The sequence below is a fragment of the Dromiciops gliroides genome, chromosome 1, assembly GCF_019393635.1.
Source record: "Dromiciops gliroides isolate mDroGli1 chromosome 1, mDroGli1.pri, whole genome shotgun sequence".
Classification (NCBI taxonomy): domain Eukaryota; kingdom Metazoa; phylum Chordata; class Mammalia; order Microbiotheria; family Microbiotheriidae; genus Dromiciops; species Dromiciops gliroides.
In genome coordinates, this window is record NC_057861.1 from 25,930,822 (window position 1) to 25,951,091 (window position 20,270).

A 20,270-nucleotide genomic window follows, 5' to 3' on the forward strand; every position below is an offset into this window, starting at 1 on the left:
AGACACTTGACACTTACTAGCTGTGTGACCCTGGGTAAGTCACTTAACTCTCATTGCCCCGCCTAAAAAAAAAAAAGAGCCTACTATCTTCCAGGTATTTCACTAGAAGCTAGTGATGGAGAGATTAAGAAGGAGATATAAACAATTTCTACTCCCAAGGGGCTTGTGCTCTAATGTGAGAAACAACCACATTGATATACGTGTATGCAGAATAACCATAAGGAGGGTACATGCAGACAGACAAAAAGGAGCTAAAGACATCATCATTTGGGAAGGGGAGGGCGCTCATCATTAGCTGGGTCAGAGAAAGCTTCATGGAGAAGGTGGATGGAAGCTTTGATCTGCCTCATTTCTGACCTCAGCGGGCTTGGCCTCGGGCAGCCTGATGGCCCTCCACTCCCCAGAGGGAGGGCGCCATTTTGGTGGTGGCACCCAGTTGACTTGAAGCCCTACTCCTGACCCCAAGCGATCCACCAGCCTCAGCATCCCCCCTGGCAAGGACTATAGACGGGCGCTTCCACGTCTAACCGCCAGAATGCTTATGTGGAGGCTGAGCAACCCCCTTGTCCAAGCTTCCTGCTTCGGCACAAGCTGAGCCAGATGAGCTCTGAGCACCCTTCCCAGCTCAGAAATTATATAAGCCTTTCCCTAGCCCCCGTGAGATCCTAATGCTGAGGCACGTTGAGCCCCGCAGACAGAGGTGATCAACCCATGCTAAGGGCCCTGACAATTGGAGCTGCCCTGCCCAGTGTCCTTCGTTCCGTGCCAGAACATTTCCCAGACCCCATGGCCTGTAATTCAGTTTAGGGTCTTGCTGCTCTTAAACCAATTATGCCCGACTATCTCCCTGCACAGTAGCTGTCTGTCCTGTGGCATGGGCTGGTTGCCTAGGTTGATACAGACTGTTGGCTTTGCTCACGTGGCCATTGCCGGAGCTCAGTCCTGCCCGTCCCCTCTGCTGGAACAACACACTGCGATGGGCCCCCCCACTGCCAGAGGGTCAGGGAGGGCCATCATCCATCACATGGGGAGATGAGGACATCCGGCTCAAGCAGATTTGTGAATTCATTGAGGGTTAAAGGACCACCTTACCCTGCAGAAATAATAAGAGCCCTGTTTTAATTAATTTTTCAGGTGGGGGAGTGAAAACCTTTGTTTATTTTTTTTCCTTCTCTCAACAATGATGCCCGCCTCCTTCCCCCTATTGCCACAAGTCTGCTGGCACGGCACTGCCTCTGCTACCTCTGAAAAACCATAGCCACGCTTCCTTCTGCGCCAAGCTAGCAGGAGAGAAAAGAGGAGGGTGGGCGAGAAAGGCAAGAGTCCGGGGGAGCCAGCCGGGGAAATGAGCACAAACAGCTCCTCTCATGCATAGTGGAGAGCTAGGAGAGGGAGATAAAGCAAGAAGGGGGCTTTGTGCCTCACCAGCGACATGATAATTGGCTCTTTCCTTCCTTGAGAACTTTGCAAATGAAGCTCTTTAACTGGCCCGGGAGATAAACAGCTTCCTTCCCTCCATGGCTAGTTCCTTCTCCTCTTCTTTCCTTCTCTTCTTTCTTTCTCCCCTTCTTTCTTTCTCCTCTTCTTTCATTCTCTTGTTCTTTCTTTCTCCCCTCTACCTGCCACACGCACATATGTATTACACTTCCCACTTCTGCCTCAATTCTCCCAGTTAGTCAGGCAGTCAACATCTATTAAGTCCCTACTGTGTGCCAGGCACAGTGCTAAGCACCTGACATACAAAGAAAGGCAGAGGAGAACCCCTGCCCTCAAGGAGCTTATAGTCTCTTGTGGGAGACAACATGCAAACAACTAGGTACAAACATGCTATAGACAGGAGTCATCAGCAGAGGAAAGGCGACAGCATTTAGTGGGATGAACAAAGGCTCTTTCTCTCTCCCTTGGGGTAAAAGACCTAGAATTGGAAGGACCCAAAGGGGACTTTCCCAGGGTAACTCACCCGACAAGTGACAGAGCCTGGCTTCAGTCCCAGGGCCTCTGGCTCCAAACCCACCCGCCACCTCCCTCCCCCTCCTCGGTCACCAAAGAACCAGCCACTTCCCTGACTTATTTCTGTAGTTGATGAATCTGGACCACGAATGTGCACTGTCCAGTTGGCCGAGACCCACTGGGGCCGTGGACTATGGGTGGACCAACCAGTGCCAGAGATATGCTCGCTGCTTTCCTTTTTCTTTTTTTGGGGGGTCATTGAAGAGGGCTCAGTGTGCTAGTGTTTTCCTCAAACAAATGATCCTCTACCCAAATCCATCGAACACTTCCCTGTATCTTAAAACTTGCCAACCTCCGTCGGGTAGATTTGTCTTACTTTTAGCGCTTTTGTCCCCTGACCTTTAGAAATAATATTTGTCCCTTCTAGAGCATGTTCCTTTCTTCCCATGCTTTGTCAGTCCTGAAAGCAAGAATTGTTATACTGCTGACCCACAGATGCTTCATTCCCATTTCACACATGACAAAGCATGGGAGGGGACCCTGGGTCGTAGGGAGTCTAGACAAGCGCTCTCTGTCTTTGGTATTGTTGCTGCTTACCAGCCCTTCCTTGGCATTCTGCCCTCTGGGGCCATCTTCAAGCAACTTCAGACAATGCCCCACCCATGCTAACTTCTCTTAAGTTAAATATTCTCATCATGATATCATAATAATTCTCATCATCGTCTTCATCATTGTTGTTCCATTATTCATTGGCCTCCCAATGAACTGGAATCCTCAAAAACAACAAAAAAGCCTGCCTACCCGAGATTCCACCAGCATCACAGCATGCGGGATGAAGTCCTTGCTGGCTTCCCTGTCTCATGCTGCTCATCCTCTGATACCAAATGTGTGGGCCAGTCCTGCCTGATTCTGGGTGGGGCGCTCCTCCTTCCCCAGCAGGCTGATAGAAAACAACCCACTGTTGTCCACACCCAAGTTTTACAGAGGCTGGGAGGGTCCCTTACCCTAGAGAATCTCAGAGCCTGAAGGGATTCCCAAGCTCCTCATCTTAACCGCACCTGGATGAGGACCATCTATACTACATCCCACTTCTGTTTGAAGACTTCCAGTAACAGAGAGCTCACTACCCTCCAAAACAGCCCATTCTGCTTTTAGACAGACCTTGGGGTTAGGATATCCACACCCCCACACGCACCCCACTGCTTGTCATCCTGCCTTTGAGGCCAAGCAGAATGCCCCTAATCCTTCTTTCACAACCTTCCTTCAGACAGTGGAAGACAAATCCCCCTCCCCTCCCCTCAAGTGTTAACTTCTCTTAACTAAATGCCCTCATTTCTGTCTTCCCTCACTCTGGCATCTATGTAGCACCTTATGTATGTGATGATGACAATAACAGCTAACACTTATGTAGCGCCTTAAGGTTTGCAAAGCACCTTATGTGTGTGATGATGACGATAACAGCTAACATTTATGTAGCGCCTTAAGGTTTGCAAAGCACCTTATGTGTGTGATGGTGACGATAACAGCTAACATTTATGTAGCGCCTTAAGGTTTGCAAAGCACCTTATGTGTGTGATGATGACGATAACAGCTAACATTTATGTAGCGCCTTAAGGTTTGCAAAGCACCTTATGTGTGTGATGGTGACGATAACAGCTAACATTTATGTAGCGCCTTAAGGTTTGCAAAGCACCTTATGTGTGTGATGGTGACGATAACAGCTAACATTTATGTAGCGCCTTAAGGTTTGCAAAGCACCTTATGTGTGTGATGGTGACGATAACAGCTAACATTTATGTAGCGCCTTAAGGTTTGCAAAGCACCTTATGTGTGTGATGGTGACGATAACAGCTAACATTTATGTAGCGCCTTAAGGTTTGCAAAGCACCTTATGTGTGTGATGATGACGATAACAGCTAACATTTATGTAGCGCCTTAAGGTTTGCAAAGCACCTTATGTGTGTGATGGTGACGATAACAGCTAACATTTATGTAGCGCCTTAAGGTTTGCAAAGCACCTTATGTGTGTGATGATGGCGATAACAGCTAACATTTATGTAGCGCCTTAAGGTTTGCAAAGCACCTTATGTGTGTGATGGTGACAATAACAGCTATCATTTATGTAGCGCCTTAAGGTTTGCAAATCACTTTTAATAATAATAGTAATAGCAATAATAATGATGATGATGATAATAATAATAATGGCAGCCAACACTTCTGTAGCACTATGTTCCAGGCACTGTGCTAAGCACTTCTTAAGTATTCTCTCATTTGATCCTTAGAACAACCCTGCCAGGGAGGTGCTGTTGTTACCCCTTGAAAAAGAGGGGTGAGGGGGACAGGGAGGACTGGCATCTCTGGTGGGAGGGCTCGCCAAGACCTTTTCAGGGCTGCTCGCCCACCTTTGGTGTCCACCTTCACCCAATTCAACTCTCGCTGGTGACTCCAAGAAGTTATAGCGTGTGCAGCAGCCATATCCTAGTAAAACTGTCTTGGCAATCGGTCTAAACCAGGTTGAGGGTAACCGATGGATGGGCCTCAAACCAATAAGTGACGTAGGGGGATAGCTGCCCCAAGCATGTGAAGACTCACCCCTCCCTGTCAAATGGGCAGCTGAGAACAGTTTGTTCCAATAGCCACAAAAGCAGCTGAAGCAGGCGCTGTGGAGGGCTCAGAGCTTGGTCAGACTTCAAAGATGCCACAATTATCCACCGCATCCCGGGCCATCACCAGCGGTCCCAACTCTTGTCTTGCCACTCTGGAAGAGGGAGTGAGGCTGACGACTTTGTGCAACTCCTTCTCACTTAAATCCAGTTCATGTGCAAAACAAGACATCACCCCATGTCACTGGTCCTCTGAAAACAAAGGACAAACAACAAGATTATTATCCCCGTTTTATAGATGAGGAAACTGAGGCACTTTATCCATGACTCCACTTAGCCGGCAGGTAGACAGATAACAAGCCCTTCCTGTGTGCCAGACACTGTGCCAAGTGTTGGAGATACAAGCAAAAAGAAAGACCGTCTCTGCCCTCAAGAAGCTCACATTCTAACGGGAGAAGGCAACACATAAAAAGAAGCTCTAAAAGGAAGGGGGGGTGGGATGGAGGAGGGCACAGTCCCCTTGCAGGGGACACAGTGGTAAAGTCTGTAAGTGTCAGATAACAGAGAGGTGAATGAAGTGTGGCTGGGCTGGGCTCCGCCCCCAGAGGGGGTCCTCCCCATGGCTCATCTCTACAGGAATGCCTCATAGGGAGGAGGGGGCCAGCAGGGGATGTGGGAGGGTGCAGAGCAGGTTCCAGGAGAGATCAGCTGAGTCTCAGTGGCCAAGCCCCAGCTGGTTCCCAGCCATCCATTTCCTGTTCTGCAGCTACAGTAACATGTCCCTACCCTGTGCTTGCTTAATTGTGGGAGCTTACAGCCTAGGAGGTCCCTCTGGCAACACAGCTCACGGCCCGAATGTAGCAGTAACAAACGCTTGTCGACTGACTGACTGAGGCTCCGAGAGCTCACGCAGCCAGTGAGAGTGTCTGAGCCAAGGCTGGATGCGGAGCCCAGATCTTGAGAGCCTCATGTCCCGAAGTCTCCTGCTAACATCACCAGCTTTCTCCTTTCTGGGGTTCCTCTGGAGATGATAGTCATTGGAAGGTTCCACCAAAGCAGATTCGCTCCCTAATGAGACTTAAGAGGGTGTCAGAGCATCTTTCCCTCCTTCCTTTCAAACATTTCCTCTGCTGCGGTATAATGTCACGGGAGAACATGAGGTTGGTTCTAAATGTCCACCTCTGGCTGTCCACATCTTTGTAATGATTTCATTAGTCGGAATTATCCACTTTATTTTCTCGTAATGGGATTAGCCATCCTAGAGGCTGCCGAGACCCCGAGGGGAAAGAGGTGGGCACTGGAGCAAAAAGGCTTCTGCCAGTACTTCAGGAAGCCTTCTTGGAGGGGCAGAGCCTCAGGCTGAATGAAGCCGGGAGCCAGGTCAGAGACTAAGGGTGGGGACAGTCCTGCTGTCACAGCCCATCTGGAACAGTGTGTTCCCTTCTGGCCATGCCATTTTAGGAGGGACGTTCTTAAGCTGGACAAGATCCTGGAGGGCCACCAGAGTGGCAGAGAGCCTTGAGTCTGTGTTCCTTAAGGATCCAGGGGGTCCTTCAGAGGCAGCATGGCACAGAGCCCTGGGGTCAGAGCAGGTTCCACATCCTGCTGCTGATGGCCACTACACACGTTTCGAGTTACATCACCTCTCTGGGCCTCAGTTTCCCCATCTGTAATGAAAAAGTTGAAGAAAGCGGCATCTTAACATCCCTGCCAGCTCTAAAGCTGTGATTCTAAGAACTAGAGATGCTCAGTGAGGAAACAGGAAGATCTCAGAGGCCTCATCAAGGGTGGTGGCGAGAGGAGAGGGAGTCCTCGTACCCAATAGTCTGTCACAAAGAAAAGGGATTAGACCAGTTCTGCAGAACTAGGAGCAGTGGGTGGAAGTTGGCCCGAGGTGAGGAACGACTTTCGAGTCAGAATTATCCCAGGAGCGGCATTGACTGCCGCAGGAAGCGGGAGGGGGTGTACTGGATTGCTCCTCCAGCAAAGGCTGCACGACCACTTGGGGAGCTGTCGAGGAGGAGAATCAGATTGTCTCTGAGGTCCCCTCTAGCTCTGATTTGGAGAGATCATTGGAGAGAATCTCTCAGTCATGCCTAGTCTTTGTCCTTTAAGACTCCTCTCTTCATCTCAGTTGTTGTTGAGTCGTTTCCTTGGCAAAGATCCTGGAGTGGTTTGCCCTTTCCCTCTCCAGCTCATTTTACAGATGAGGAAACTGAGATAAACAGGGTGAAGTGACTTGCCCAGGGTCACAAAGCTAGAAAGTGTCTGAGGACAGATTTGAACTCGGGAACATGACTCCAGGCTTGACGTTCTATCCACCTATCCCCCCCCCCCCAGACCCCTGAGTCCATGTAAAGCCACTTAAACTGGCCGACCAGTCTTTTCTTAGCATTGCCTGATATGTGGTCAGATCTTGGCAGTGTCCAGAGACTCCACCTCTCCCCACCATTCACACACAGCCCTCCATCAACCACACTGACAAAGCAACAGACTCTCCCAAACTATATTTTGCAGAGACCTTGGCCTGAGCTCTACAGCTTTAGAGGGAACTCACCAGTGAAGTACAGTGAGGTCAAATACACTGTCCAAGGTCACACTGCTACCAAATAGGAGAGTTGGCATTAATCTCTTGGCTTTGGATTCATTGTATTTAATATATTTACAACACACAGAAAAAGGTCCAGACCAAAAACCATCACCACCACCACCACCACAAAGCCAAAGCCAAACCAAGACCAGCGAGATTATTGTCTCACTGGGCTCCTCCCATTGAGCTGTTGCATTCTCACCTCCATCTCCTTAGATTCTGTTTTTTGCCAAACTGCCTAAATATTTCAGTGATTTGATAAGCCAGACACTGTGGACCAGTATGTGTTGGGGGGGAACCCCTGAATTTTGGAGTTGAGGGGCTAGGACTTGGATCACGCCTCTGTCACACCTGCCTGGGAGGCCTTGGGCAACTCATCTCACTTCCCTGGATCTTGGTTTCTTCATTTATAAAATAAATGTGGCTGGAGGGGGCAGCTAGGTGGCACAGTGGATAAAGCACTGACCCTGGATTTAGGAGGATCTGAGTTCAAATCCAGCCTTAGACACTTGATACTTACTAGCTGTGTGACCCTGGGCAAGTCACTCAACCCTCATTGCCCTGCCAATGAATGAATGAATGAATGAATGAATGAATGAATGAATGAATGAATGAATGAATGAATGAATGAATGAGGCTGGGCTAGATAGCTTCCAAGGCATTGTGCTCCATGATCTCATTCATGAGCTCACCCTCTGACACTAGAGATCCAGGCCCTGTGGATAGAAGAGCAATGCTTTGGAGGGATGGGATGGGGTGTGATAGCTGAATGAGGCTTTTAAGAAGCTGCTTCTTTAAAACCAAACCAAACCAAACCCATAGATTCTCGTAGGTAAGGGTATTGGCCGAGGGTGCCCCAGTACAGAGTACAGCCAGTGCCCCATATCCAGTCCCAAACAATAACTTTGGCCATGGGGCTCGAGCTCTTACTGGTTCATCTTTGTCCCGGATGCCTCCTGCTTCCTCCCCTAACTCTGTTGCTCTTGAGGCAGCCCAGCCCTTCTGGTTCCCCTTTCTTCCGCCCCTTCTCCCCCACCCCCACACTACAACAAACTAGCCACTTAGGCCCTCCAAGCTCTCAGTTCATTCTGCTCCAGCCCCGACTCTGATCCAGAGATATTGCTGACCAGACCCCAGAGCCTGGGGTTCCTCGGCCACAGGAGAAGCTCCTGCTTGCTGGGAATGTGCCCTGATGCAAGGCTATGGAGAGAGGCTAAATGCCGTGCTCGTCATCTCTCCTCTGCTGTCGTTCAGAAGCTGTCTGGTTTTCAGTCTTGGAGGCACAGCGACGAAAGGCAGAGTTCTTCCCACGATGGGCACCAAGTGGTGGGAAGAACTCAGTCTTTGAGTCCCTTTTAACAAAGAAGAAAAAAGAGAAAGGCAGGCAGCCGGGACTTCAGAAACTGATGTGTCTGGCGTCAGTTGGCCATCTCTCCAAAGGAAACAACTCTGTAAACTCAACATAGATATCCTTTCGGAGGAGAGAGGGCCTACTTCAAGATGTACGCTGAGGGCTGTTATAATAGCAGATATCCATACGGCGCCTTAAGGTTTGCAGCACACTTCCTACCTGTTACCTCATTTGGTCCTCATAACAACGCTTTGAGAGGGTGCTGTTTTTCAGATATCCCTATTTTACGGATGGGGAAACTGAGGCTGGGAGAGGGCCTGGTTTACAGGTCTGAGACAAGATTTGAACTTGCATCTTCCTGAGTCTGAGTCCAGTGCTCCGCCCACTATGCCATATAAAAATAACAACTCACATTGGTATGATTCTTTAAATGCTCATGGTGCTTTTGCATTCATTATCACGTTAGATCCTTACGTGAGTGCCAGGACAAGTCACATCCCCTCTGAAATGAGGGTCATCAGCACAACCAACTTCGAGGGGCTGTTGGGTGGAAGGCAACTCTTCAGAAATCCTAAAATTGTCATAGAAAGGTGAGTTGATTTTATATATATATATATATATATATATATATATATATATATATATATATATATATATATATATATATATATATTTAGTGAGGCAATTGGGGTTAAGTGACTTGCCCAAGGTCACACAGCTAGTAAGTGTTAAGTGTCTGAGGCCAGATCCGAACTCAGGTACTCCTGACTCCAAGGCCGGTGCTCTATCCACTGTGCCACCTAGCTGCCCCGACGGTATATTTTTGGTCACATCAAAGGGCATGAGTGGATGCCGTTGACAGTGCCCCCTGACACTGGCTGAGGTTGCCTAGAATGTCCCATCTGTCTGCACATTCAGCGGCTGGCCTATGCTCAGGATGCTGAGAAACAATCCTGCATGCTCTCAGCGGGCTTATACTCTATAAACCCGGAGTTCTGTTATCCTGAAACACAGAGGTGACCTCATGCTTTGACCTTAGGGGCCTTTTCATCCTTCGTGACCCAAGAATGGGAGAATGTGGCTCCCGAGAGGCATTGTCGGGCCCCTCCCATTCTGGACTACTGAGCCGGTCTTGGCTCTTGGTTCCCTGTTGACAAAGGAGGCTTCAACGGGAAAGGCCTAAGTTCACTATTTAGAGAAGCCGTGATCTGAGATACAGACTCTCTCCACTCAAGCAGCTCTCTGCCTTATCTTGTGCAATCATCTTCCATCTTTCTTCTGGCCCTAAAGGACAGGACTGGGAGCAGTGGGGGTGGGGGGATGTTGCAGAGGGGCCAACGTCGGCTCGACTTGGGCCTCCCTAGTAGAACTATCCCATAGTGGAATGAGCCTGCCCCGACCGGGCCCTCCCCTGCCTTGGCTGCTTCGGACAGTCAGACCACCTGCTGACTGTGTTGTAGAGGGATTTAATTTCTCTTCTGCTTAGGTAGCTGGGATGGCCTTTGGAGCGCCACCCAAGGCTGTGTTCTGTGTTCATTGGGCACATACGGCTGGTGCGTTGGGGCTTGCCTCTAACTGTCATAGTGTATGAGGAAGCGTGGGTGCTGTCCATCTTCTACCCCTCCCTCCTTCTACGTGGTCAGGTCTGTTGCTTGACCTCTATAGCTCACTGTTGGTCAGGGTTGGCCGGTGGAGAGGTCTGCGTTTGCTCCAGGACAGGTGGATGGATTGCCTGTCGATTCAGCCCCCCTACTTCATTGCCAGAAGTACACACACCTCTAAGAGGAAGGAAAAGGGGTGGGTGACTAGGGGAAATGAATTGATTTTCCCTCTATATCCTTCCATAGATGTAGGATTGAAAGGTGCCTTAGGGATCCTATCACCACCACCAGTTAAAGCCTGTAGGGGATGAGACAGGGCGTGGCTCGCCCACTTTGCCACTTTTGGAGAGATGGGATGTTCCTGACATCCAGCCTCGACCTGCCTCCCCGCATCACACCCCTAGCTAAACAAGCTTCACTGCTCTTCCACAGGGAAAACCTTCAAACCTTCAGAGACTGTATTCACACCCTGCCCACCCTGAGTCGTCTTCTCCAGGCTAAACATTCTCACTTCTTTCACCCCAACCTCCGATAGCCTGGTCTCTGGTCTAATGTCCCCTTTGCCAGCCTAGTTGCCCATCCTGCTATAATCTCCTTTCTGCACATGTCTGAGGTAGGAGCAGTGGGGGTGCAGTTAGGCACTGAGGAAGGAAGGAGGAGCCAAAGAGAAAACGATACATTTTCTTGGTGGACTTTTCCAGCTACTTCCAGACCTCCACATCTCCAAACATTCCAAATATACTCTTCCTATGAGCAAACCAAGATATGCATGAGCCGTTTTTCTGTTTTTAAACTAACATCATGTTGTTTTTTTAAATCTCTGTAAAGGGTGCTAAGAAAATTATATCTTTCAACTGTTCCCAAAACTGGTTTCAGTAATTTCTGGAAACTTTCCATCCTTCCCTCTGGTGCACAGCATTTCCATAGGATTCGCAGCAAGAGGGGCCAAACAATTTCTAGTCATCTTCAAGGACATACTTAGCTTTGTCTGTTGGCACTCGGTCTGGAGGTGTAGCTGCTGTTGCTTGTCCCCTCCTGGTCTGAGGTCTCCATAACCCTCGCTGTTGTTTCTCCAAGGAAAGTGAGTGGTTAGGTTGGGAATGGGTAGGAAAGAGGCTTCACAAGATGCCTTCCTGATTTATTGGCTGGCTGGGTTTCTGAGACAGAGATTATTTCATGGCTTTACGTCCCCAACATATGGCCGATAATTGGTGCCCGAGTTGGACTCGGTTAGTGCTGAGTGCAAATCCTGCCTCAGACACTGAAGAGCCGTGTGACCCTGGGCAGTTCACTTAACCTCTTTCTGCCTCAGTTTCTTCTGCTATAAAAGGGGGATAATAATAGTACTCACCTCCCATGGTTATTTTAAAGATCAAATGAGATATGCCTCAGTTTCCTCATCTCTACAATGAAGGGGTTAGACTCAAGGGTCTAAACAATCTTTTCTACATCTTAACTTGTGCTTGTCGATTTAAGGGATGGGGAGAGAAGTCAGAAGACCTGAGCTCTGCATTTCTCCTGGAGCTCAGCTGCCTATCCACCCCAGCCTCAAGGCTGGTTAGGGGCAGGGACCAGGAGGAGGATGGAGATTCAGGGGAAAACTGATCCCTTTTCAGATCGAATGACCTTTGTCAGTAAAAGTTGCATAGACCTGTGGAAGCGTGTGCAGACACAGCAGCTCCCGGTGATGGGGGTCATGCCATCCATTAGCCCATCCAGTCCTAGCCCATCCCCGAAGAGGAAAGCTCGAGGCAGGGATCCTCAGCCCCTTCCCCTCTCCCAGCTCCTGCTTCCTCTTCTGTAAAATGAGGGGGTTGGACTTGGATATTTACAATCCTGTTCTGCCCCTGGACGGTGCCAGTCACCATCAGGGAAAGGGGGAAGAGCCTTTAGTTTTCATCCAGGAATGCTTCCCCTCAACCGGGTTAAGCCTCCAGCTCCTCCTGCCTGGCCATTCCTGTGCAGGGGGCGGTTTGGGTAATGCCCCAGGTGATACCTCAGAGGTGTCAGAGAGGGCGGGTAGGAGCCAAGAAATGGGTGCCCTGGAGAAGAACAGGCCAAGCCCCTCGGTGCTGGTGTGCTCCAGGGAGGGCCCGCTGTCCCCAGTGCTGGAGAGGGCGTGCCATCATGTCCTGCCACAGGGACAGAGAGGTGGGTTTCTCTGCTGGGGGGGAGACATGTGTCTGCCTCTTGTGCTCCCTCGCCCCTAACTTCCCAGGGGCTTGGCTCCCGAGGGTCTCTCACATCATAAAGAGAGAAGAGGATTTGTGCCTCAATTCCTCCCTTTCCAGGAGCAGAGCCCAGAGCCCCAGGCAGGGGGGCGCCAACCCTCTCTTGCTGCCAGTCCAATGTGCCAGCTCAGAATTTGCATGAAGTAAGGAAATCCCCATTCAGCAGCTGCATCCCCAGCATTGTTTTTGCATTCCAGGCCTGTGTGCAAACATGATTTGCATACCTTGGAGTTGTTGACTGAAGGGTCTCAGCATAATTGGTTTGCAGATCTAGACAGTCCTCCCCCTCCCCCCCTCAGCACCTTCCACAACCCCCCTCCCCCCCCAATCACCACCACCTCTGCAGCCACCACAGGCCTCGAAATAAATTAGAAATGCGAAAACAATCCTGTTGTTGAAAACCCACAAATTCACAACAAATCATGATCTTGGGGGGGGGGGGCTTGAAGGAGTAATTGGTGAACTGGAGGTGAATGAAATAATTGGAAAAGTGAGGTGTGAGTTTGTTACTGAAGTGTGAGCGTGGGGGGAGAGGGAAGAGGGGGCATGTTTAAAGGCCCAGGATGTCCTCTTTATTCACAGTTTCTGATACAGTAATTGCTATTTTGTGGTTTCTATTATCTACACAGTAGGGAGTGTGTGTCTCTCCTTCCCCGGGCGGGAAAGCCTGGGCCTCTGATGGGAGTCCACAGCCTCCCTGTTATTTTACTTACTGTCCCTCCCTCTCCCATCTCCCCATCTCAGGCTCTCCCCCATATAATGGTCTCCATATTGAGCTTCCTTCAAAGCCCTCCAGGGCTACTCTCAAAACCAGTTTCCTAGACCTTACTGTCAGACAAGAGCCATAATCACGGATGGCATTTATGTATCGTTCATCTCCAAGGAGCTCAGGGTGCTTCATCGATGTCTCTCACCAACCCCGCCCCCCTTTTCCTTTTTGATTCTCCTTTGGGATTCCTTTGAAAAGTGGTCTGTTGGTGTCCTTTGTCAGATAGGGAAACTGAGTCAGCATGGCTGGCTGGCCCAGAGGCACTCCACTGAGGAGAGGAGGGCCTTGAAACTGTCAGGTTCATCCCGCTTGAGTAAACAGAGAGAACCTCAAAGTTCACTCTGGGCGTAAGAAGACATAGTGTCTTCCCTCAAGGAGTGAACCTGCTGTGGCTGGGACACAGAATGGCACAGTGGACAAGGAAAGCCTGGGTTCAAATTCTGTCCCAGCCATCTTCTCCCTGCATCCTTGGGCAAGCCGTTTGACGTCTCTTCTTCTGTATAATGAGGGAGGCCGACCCAGGGGCCTTTAAGATCCTCTCTAGCTCTAAGTCTATGATTCTCTCTGCGTACACTGATGAGGAAGTGCAGGGTTATTGGATTAGCAGGAGAAGGTCTTAGCTTTAGGGCTGGAAGGGACCTCGAAGGCCACCCCTCCCCATTGTTCAGATGGGGAAACTGAGGCCCAGAGTTGAAGTGATCTGCCCAAGTAAACGGCACAGCTTACAGAGCCCAGCACCCCCGACTCCAGTGTTCTTTCCACGGGAAAAGAGCACTGGCAATTAGGATACTCAGGAAGGATGGGTTTCCCGAGGGAGGTGGCACCTGAACCAAGCCCTGAAAGGATCCAGGGAATCTAAGAGGAAGAGGGGTAAGGAGAAAGCATCCCCAGCCTGTGGTCATGAGGAGAGAGAGGGAGAGGGAGAGGTGGGGCTGAGGAACAGCAGGGATGAAAAGCCCTGCTGAAATCTGTTCTGGCTTTGTGTCCTCATGGCTGAGCACATGGTCCGTGCTTAATAAATGCTGGAACAACGATCAGATGAACAAATGAATAAAAAAGCCTGTGTTGAGCACCGACTGTGTGCCTCGCACTGTGCTGAGGGCTCCTCCAAAGAGTTTACATCCTACTAGAGGAAGACAATGCCTCTGATGGTGAGCTGATGGGGAAGGCCCCTTGTTCTGGAAGTAGGCTCCGGAAGGGGAGGAAGGGCACTGGCTGGACCAGATGGGACGCCGATGCGTCTGGGGTCAGCCACAAGATACTGTGGCCTGGGTAGTCCAGTTTGCACCCCTCCGGTCCCCAGCCAATAGGATTGGACCCTAGGGCAGAAGCTGCAAAAATGAATGGCTGGGGTGTGGATTTAATCATTGTAGTTGTAGTAATAATAATCATAGTGATCGTGGTGATAGTATTTCTAGGGCTCCTTCAACGTGCTCCCACCATGCTAAGCGCTTTACAAATATTCTCTCCTTTGATCCTCACAACCACCCAGAAAGGGAGGTGCTATTATTATTACAGATGAGGACACTGAGGCAAAGAGGGGAATTGACTTTCCCCAGGGTCACACAGATAAGAAGTGTCCGGTGCCAGATTTGAATTCAAGTCTTCCTGGTTCCAGGCCTAACACTCCCTGGTTACTTACCCAGGACAACCTGGGTACCTAAATTAGATTGTTGGAGCAACAGAGTAGAAGACCCAAGGGTGCCCCCCTCTAGGAGTCTCTCTTCTGGTAAGGGTTTGGGATCCAGGGGATGGCTACAACACTTACACAGCCAGGGAAATGCAGCGTAAGTTAAGGAAGGAGACAGTCCTGACAGCTGGAGAGGATCCCATGTTTCCCCTGGCTCTTCCCTAAGAGGGCATTTCCATTCTTGCAGGTGCTCTTTATTTCAGCCCTTTCTCTCTAGTCCTACTCTTGGTAGAAAGGAAGAAGAGTGATTCACCAGGCTCCTAAATTCTGTCCCTAGTAGGGAACCCAGAGGCTGGAAAAGAACATGGAGGTCACCTCTCTAAGCCCCTCAGGTGACAGACGGGCAAACTGAGGCCCAGAGAGGGTTGAAGGGGCTTGTCTGTGGCCAGGAAGCTCACACTAAAGCCCCCCGGCCTCCTGCTTCTAGACCCTCAAGTTCCTCTGCCCGTCGTCAGCCGTCACCAGCCCCCCCCCCCCCCCCCGACCTTCTCTAGGGGAAATAAGCCTGGCTCCTCCTCAGAATTCCTCCTTCCAACTCTTCATCCTCTCACCCTCACCGACTTACCATGCAGGGGGCGCCAGCTGCCTGCTGTGTGCAGGATTGCATGTGAAATTAACCAACAGGCACCGCCTTCATGCAGACGTGCAGACATGAGCAAGCCTGGGCCGGCCCGCCAGACACGGGCCCGGACTGGAAGAAAATCTGCATGTGGGAAGTAGAGACTTTCACCAAAAATCAGAACTACAAGTTACAGCTTGGGAGGCCAAGTGCCCAGATACCGAGTCCAACTTGTGCTCCCGCGTCAACCAGTTTGATGTGAGCTCAAAAGCACGCGAGTCAGGAAGACCTGAGTTCACATTAGCTGTGTGACCCCGGGCAAGTCACTTTGCCTCCGTCTGCCTCGGTTTCCTCATCTGTAAAATGGGCATCATCTCCCCAATCCCTCAGAGTTGTGGTGAGGACAAATTGAAATACTGGGTACAAAGTACTTCGCAAACCATGAAGCGCTTTATAAATGCTAGCGGAGCCATCGTGGAAGGAGAAGTCGAGAGGATTTAGCAGGCCAGGTTTGGGGCTTATTTCCTTTTGGTCTTAGGAGCTCAGTGTACATTTTGCCAGTGCAGTGGAATCTGAGGCTGGCCATTGTTTCCAGCCTCCAGGGCAGTGGAATGAGCCCCGGGACAGGCAGGCCCTCGAGGGAAGGACTCCTGAGGCCGCTCTGCACTGCCCCTGTGATCTTGGTTAAGTCCACTCATCTTCCTGAGCCTCAGTTCCAACACCTGTCAAATGAGGGAAGGTTAGACCAGGTGTTGTAGAGGTTCCTGTCTAAGTCTATTATTAGGTGAACCCTCCCTCAATAATCACCACAATGGATGAGCCATTTCCAGATCATTGAGAGTGACCTTCGTTGAATATGTAAATGCTCTGAGTTCTTAAAGCAAAAGGTGCTGAATTAATTGGAGCCCATCATCACGACCACACTTCTATCATTAGGTGCACTGTGGCTGTGACATTGTTAATTATCACAAGGGCAAAGAGAAACTGGTTTTTTTGGGGGGGCAGTGATTATTTGCTTGAACCCTTCTACAGAGGATCTTTGAGAGCTGTGGGGCTTTCAGGGACACCTGGTTAAACTGCGCCGCCCCCCCCCCCCACATCATCCTCCATCCCCCATACAAATGCAGCACCAGACCAGGGAGAGGTAGGGAGGGATGACTGGCAATAGGCAAAGGGAGGCAGGCTCGTCTGTCTGTTGTGGGCAGAGTTGGCCATTAGGTGGCAGAATAAAGCCAGTATTGGAGAGCTAGGGAGCTTGTATCTGCTTGACCTCCTGTTTAGATCCCCACCCCATCCAGCACTCTGCCATCCCTGGCAGGCCCTTTCATACCACCCGACCCCCCATCTTCCCCCAAGCCCATCGCTGGCTCCCCACCAACACCCCAGATAAAGCCACAGCTGGGACAGCCCGGCGGGCTGCATCCGCAACCCTTCCTATCCCTCCCGGGGAAGCTTCCAAAGAAGAGGAGAGAAGGGCTTGGGGGGGGGGAGGCGGGGGGATGGAGAGGAGGGAGATGGGAAAGCTCAGAGGAGACGTGCAGATTCATTTTGAGGATTCATAATGCTGCATTTACACACCATACTGCCTTAGGAAATTGGGCAGATAGATGCCTGGTCATGCTGGCTGTACACTGGGTTAACTCTCTGGATTTAGCTTATATCATTTCATGAGAGCATTTATGGCCTTTACTGTGTTTATTCCCAATCGCTCTTTGGCCCTGCAGCATCTCAGATGTGTGTGTGTGTGTGTGTGTGTGTGTGTGTGTGTGTGTGTGTGTGTGTGTGTGTGTGAGATAAGTGGACATCAAAGGGAAGTGGGTAGGGAGGAGACAGAAGGCAAAGAGGAGGGTCTTGGGCACCAAGAAATAATGGGCCTTTTGTCCTGGAATTTCTGGAGACGGGGAAGGGAGGGGTCAGTGGCCGTGTTTACCTGTTTGATTCTGTTCAGGTCCAACCAAGCCCCCTTTGCTCTCTGGACTTTTGCAACTGGCCTTGGCTTCAGGGCCTTAACAGGAAAGTGCAGGGTGGGAAGGGGTGCTGGGGTTTGACAGATAAGCCATTCGGCAATGAGCTGCGTCCTCGTCCCAAGCTCCGAGTGCACCCTTACCCCTTCCCCTTTCCAAAGGAAACAAAGGCCCATCACTTCTCACTAAACAGGGGCCATACAGGCTGTGACCACAGAAGCTGATTTAAATACCAGCTCCCAGAACCCTTGGCAGAATCGCCTCCGATCTAGACCTGGTGTGCAAATGAGAGGCCTCCCACCCAGCGGTGAGGATGCCTTCTGAGCTGGAGTCCATTCAGAGAGCCGGGTGCACTAATGTGTATTTACCACAATGGGGAGGGAAAGGCCAGGTTGGCAGGAGAGTCGGCTTCCTGCTTGTCACATGAACTGACAACACTCCCTCAGCATCCCTGAAGAATCTCTCCCATCATGCACTGCTTGTCCTCCAGGACCTGGGCAGTGAGCGAGGGATGGAGGGCCCATGGAGAAGCCATGTGTGGCGTGGCTGCAGGTAACTTGGAGAGGATTAGCCTAGGACAGCCAAGGTTCTGCCCTCTCTTCCTCTTTTCCTCTCTCCTTTCCTCCCTCCCTCCCTTTCCTTTCTGAGTTCTTTGGTTCTTACACTCACGGGTGTTGTCTTTTGTTCCCAGCACCTTCGGGGAGCTGAAGACAGTCCGTTTGCCAAAGAAGATGACGGGGACGGGCCCCCACCGAGGGTTTGGCTTTGTGGATTTCCTGACCAAACAAGACGCCAAGGTGAGCCCGTGGTGCCGTGCCCCTCCTCCCCAGCCCTTCATTTTTCATTTAAAGGCATTGTATTAAGGTCCAAGGGAGGCTGTGCACAGGGACCCTTTGAAAACAAAGTACAGCCTCCCAGTAGACAAGATGGGGTCCCAGCCACATGTTGACTTTTTATTTTGGCTCACCATAGACGGGAAGACCGTTTCCTATTTTACGTGTGAGGACCGAGACAAAGATATCTGTGGCTTTTCCAGGTGCACCCAGGTCACTGGTAGAGATGGCATTAGGAACCAAAACTTGTAGCCAGTCTGTTTGGCACTATTCCACAGTAGGGTTAGGTTGGCATATCTGTTTTTGTCTCTGCTTCCTAGGATGACCGAGGTCTTCCATGCTCTGTAGGAAAATTTGGAGGCTCCCTCCTGCCTGGGGCAGTTCTGGGCGGTAGGGGGAGGGGGGGTCCTGCTCCAGATCTCAGATCCTCGCTGTTAGGATGTTTCTCCCAACATCAATCTGCTTCCTGGCAACATCGGCCCCACCGCTCCTACTTCTTCTCTGGGGCCAAGTGGGATCAAGCCAGACTAAAGTTGGGAAGGAATATGGAGAAGCCATTTCTGACTTCCCACTCTGTCCCTTGCTGACCTCTGTGAATTCCAAGATGCCAGTGGTCACAGCCAGCCAGGATGATGCAGGGGTGATGGCGGGGTGCCTGCCCACACACACCCATCGCCAGTGTCAGTGTGCATGTTCCTTGGAGAAGACAAACTCTCAGGAGCCTCTGGGGAGCCAGAGCTGCTGCCCCCTTTTTCCCCCTTAGAGTGAGTGAGCCAATCTGCCTGCATTCCTGTTTGGCTTCATCAGCCGCAGCTTCTTCCTTGCCACGGGTAGCAGATGAACATCTGGCTCAGCAGCGGCCTTTGGGGGTGAACAGCTGGCTGAGCTGCTGCCTAGATTTCCATTGGTCGGAAGAGGAGCCGAGTGTTTACTGACCACTCCCCGCCGGCGCATCATGCCCGGTTCAGGGTTCCACAAAGAAGGAGGGAGCAGCATGATTCTCATTCCTGATCACTGACTAGGAGGATGGCCTTGGGCAAGCCACCTCAGGGCATCAGTGTCCTCCGCTACAAAATGAGGAGGGGCTCGGAGTCAGTGACCTTCAAGGTCGGACATTCCACGCTGCAACGGTCCCTCCTAGAGGTGACAACTTATGTTTCAAGGTCTCTTCCAGCTGTGACATTCTGTGTGCCAAAGTTCCTTCTGAGTTGTCATCGTCTGTTCTTCAAGGTCTCTTCCAGCCCTGCATTCTTTGATTCGAAGGAAGACATTCTCTTTTCTCTTAGAGAGGTGACTCAGCAGCCCTCCGGCAAGAAGGCGCCCCCCCCCCACCCCATTGGCCCAGCTGTGGGAGGTGGGAGGAGGGAGCTCAGGGACCCATCTGCCGCCTTTGTAGGGTGGCCATGAGACCTGGCAGGGATGTCAGCATTGAACCCTCAGCAAGCCTTTCCAATAGCCTTTGTCATCCTCACTTGTGCCTCAGCAACTAGGATTCGAGTGTTTGGTTGACATTTTCCCAGTGTTCATTCAGACATCTGCCATGAGACCTTCCCTTGGCCCTCACCGAGGGCAGTGAGCCTCAGAGAGGTTGTGCTTGCAGGGTGACCACTGCCTGGCTGACCGTGGCCAGTGAGGCCCAAGGCAGGATCGCCTTTGGGTTTAACTTGGCCTGCTCTAGAGAAGGTGTTCAGATGCCCCCTCAGCCACTTGTTAACTCAAGAACATGAGGTAGTTCTTTCATCTTTATTTCCCCTTTACTTTGCACACAGTACATGTGTGGGTTGAGTCAGATCACAGAAGGACAGAGTTGGAAGAGACGTCAGTGACCCTCAAGTTTTGCTCATCCCTGAACCAAAATCCTTTCCACCTAACAAGTAGTCTTTGTTTGAAGAAGGGGAGGCCAGCTCCCCTATACAGCAGCCCTGTTTTTTTTTTTATTTTATTTTATTTTTTTTTAGTGAGGCAATTGGGGTTAAGTGACTTGCCCAGGGTCACACAGCTAGTAAATGTTAAGTGTCTGAGGCCGGATTTGAACTCAGGTACTCCTGACTCCAGGGCCAGTGCTCTATCCACTGTGCCACCCAGCTGCCCCCAGCAGCCCTGTTTTTATGTCCCCTCTCAATCTTCTC

General features: G+C 50.8%; 1 protein-coding gene across 3 annotated transcripts in view; it reads left to right on the forward strand.

Moving 5' to 3' along the window:
* The window catches only part of RBM19 (RNA binding motif protein 19), a 172,159-nt gene that overhangs the window by 91,165 nt on the left and 60,724 nt on the right, over positions 1-20,270 (forward strand). For all 3 annotated transcript variants that reach the window (XM_043979827.1, XM_043979828.1, XM_043979829.1), the window contains one exon: positions 18,000-18,105. In XM_043979827.1, the coding sequence (XP_043835762.1) occupies positions 18,000-18,105 (106 nt within the window). The remainder of the gene's footprint in view (positions 1-17,999; positions 18,106-20,270) is intronic.